The sequence below is a fragment of the Cherax quadricarinatus genome, chromosome 2, assembly GCF_038502225.1.
Source record: "Cherax quadricarinatus isolate ZL_2023a chromosome 2, ASM3850222v1, whole genome shotgun sequence".
NCBI classification, from domain to species: domain Eukaryota; kingdom Metazoa; phylum Arthropoda; class Malacostraca; order Decapoda; family Parastacidae; genus Cherax; species Cherax quadricarinatus.
The window spans coordinates 9,931,185-9,933,752 of record NC_091293.1 but is presented as its reverse complement, the minus strand read 5'-3'; the positions used below and the strand labels follow the sequence as shown (position 1 = coordinate 9,933,752).

Sequence of the window (2,568 nt, the reverse complement as noted above, 5' to 3'; positions counted from 1 at the left end):
GTACCGTGCACTTCATATCCATCCTGTGGAGGGTAGAGGCTAGTGTACCGTGCACTTCATATCCATCCTGTGGATGGTAGAAGGTAGTGTACCGTGCACTTCATATCCATCCTGTGGGCGGTAGAGGCTAGTGTACCGTGCACTTCATATCCATCCTGTGGAGGGTAGAGGCTAGTGTACCGTGCACTTCATATCCATCCTGTGGATGGTAGAAGCTAGTGTACCGTGCACTTCATATCCATCCTGTGGACGGTAGAGGCTAGTGTACCGTGCACTTCATATCCATCCTGTGGATGGTAGAAGGTAGTGTACCGTGCACTCCATATCCATCCTGTGGATGGTAGAAGCTAGTGTACCGTGCACTCCATATCCATTCTGTGAACGGTAGAGGCTAGTGTACCGTGCACTCTAGTATATCTAGTATATCCGTCCTGTTAGCGGTAGAGGCTAGTGTACCGTGCACTCTATATCCATCCTGTGGACGGTAGAAGCTAGTGTACCGTGCACTTCATATCCATCCTGTGGACGGTAGAGGCTAGTGTACCGTGCACTCTATATCCATCCTGTGGACGGTAGAAGCTAGTGTACCGTGCACTTCATATCCATCCTGTGGATGGTAGAAGCTAGTGTACCGTGAACTCTATATCCATCCTGTGGACGGTAGAGGCTAGTGTACCGTGCACTCTATATCCATCCTGTGGACGGTAGAGGCTAGTGTACCGTGCACTTCATATCCATCCTGTGGAGGGTAGAGGCTAGTGTACCGTGCACTTCATATCCATCCTGTGGAGGGTAGAAGCTAGTGTACCGTGCACTTCATATCCATCCTGTGGATGGTAGAAGCTAGTGTACCGTGCACTTCATATCCATCCTGTGGATGGTAGAAGCTAGTGTACCGTGCACTTCATATCCATCCTGTGGATGGTAGAAGCTAGTGTATCGTGCACTTCATATCCATCCTGTGGATGGTAGAAGCTAGTGTACCGTGCACTTCATATCCATCCTGTGGATGGTAGAAGCTAGTGTACCGTGCACTTCATATCCATCCTGTGGATGGTAGAAGCTAGTGTACCGTGCACTTCATATCCATCCTGTGGATGGTAGAAGCTAGTGTACCGTGCACTTCATATCCATCCTGTGGATGGTAGAAGCTAGTGTACTGTGCACTTCATATCCATCCTGTGGAGGGTAGAGGCTAGTGTACCGTGCACACCATATCCATCCTGTGGATGGTAGAAGCTAGTGTACCGTGCACTTCATATCCATCCTGTGGATGGTAGAAGCTAGTGTACCGTGCACTTCATATCCATCCTGTGGACGGTAGAGGCTAGTGTACCGTGCACTTCATATCCATCCTGTGGACGGTAGAGGCTAGTGTACCGTGCACTTCATATCCATCCTGTGGACGGTAGAGGCTAGTGTACCGTGCACTTCATATCCATCCTGTGGATGGTAGAAGCTAGTGTACCGTGCACTCCATATCCATCCTGTGGATGGTAGAAGGTAGTGTACCGTGCACTCTAGTATATCCATCCTGTGGATGGTAGAAGGTAGTGTACCGTGCACTCTAGTATATCCATCCTGTGGATGGTAGCGCAAGAATCAATTGCTACACAAAACGTCCAGGATCTCGGCGACGAAAGTGTTAAGAGAAGAACCTCCGGATATATATAATGATAAAATATTCTATCTCTTACAAGCAAATTCAGAATATTTCCTCGAAATGTTTAACATCTTATTTTCATTAATAAAATACTATATCTCATAGGATATATTGTTGTCACTCTTTATATTTCCCAATTACTGGGCTACTTGACAGGATGCTGGGAGGCTGGACTCACCTTGCAGTCACCTGCTCTGTGGTACAGAGATGTACAGCCTACCAGCACCACCTACCACCTAGCACCCCGAGCCACCTTTCAGCTCACCTGCCGCGCCCACAGAGTCCCTCAGTACTACTACAGCAAGCACTTCAGGGGCTACAACCTGACTATCATTACTTCAGATGGACGCCGAGTAAATAAGGTAAACTTCCTAGTCAAATAGTTAGGTTCAAGCTTCACCGTCAACACCAGAGAATACAGCTGCGTAGCGTCCTTGTCTGCCCACTAGCGGATGGTGGATCAAGCCTACACCACTCCTTGTGTGAAATGATCCACACGGGTTTAACGCCTCACGCAAAAATATATATATATATGAGACTCAAAAAGTGAAAAAAAATAGGCTGTCAGAAATGTTGAATCATTTTATATCTTCCACTGAATGCGAATGTTCCATTAATGTTGAAATTAATGTTGAAATTAATGTTGAAATTAATGTTGAAATTAATGTTGAAATTAATGTTGAAATTAATGTTGAAATTAATGTTGAAATTAATGTTGAAATTAATGTTGAAATTAATGTTGAAATTAATGTTGAAATTAATGTTGAAATTAATGTTGAAATTAATGTTGAAATTAATGTTGAAATTAATGTTGAAATTAATGTTGAAATTAATGTTGAAATTAATGTTGAAATTAATGTTGAAATTAATGTTGAAATTAATGTTGAAATTAATGTTGAAATTAA

General features: G+C 43.9%; 1 protein-coding gene across 1 annotated transcript in view; it reads left to right on the top strand.

Annotated features, from left to right (window-relative positions):
- Nucleotides 1-2,069, top strand: part of LOC138853332 (uncharacterized) — a 4,844-nt gene extending 2,775 nt beyond the window's left edge. Inside the window, exon 2 of the mRNA XM_070089475.1 lies at nt 1,820-2,069. Coding sequence (XP_069945576.1) covers nt 1,820-2,046 — 227 coding nt within the window. The 3' untranslated portion in view covers nt 2,047-2,069. The remainder of the gene's footprint in view (nt 1-1,819) is intronic.
- The last annotated feature ends 499 nt before the right edge of the window (nt 2,070-2,568 follow it).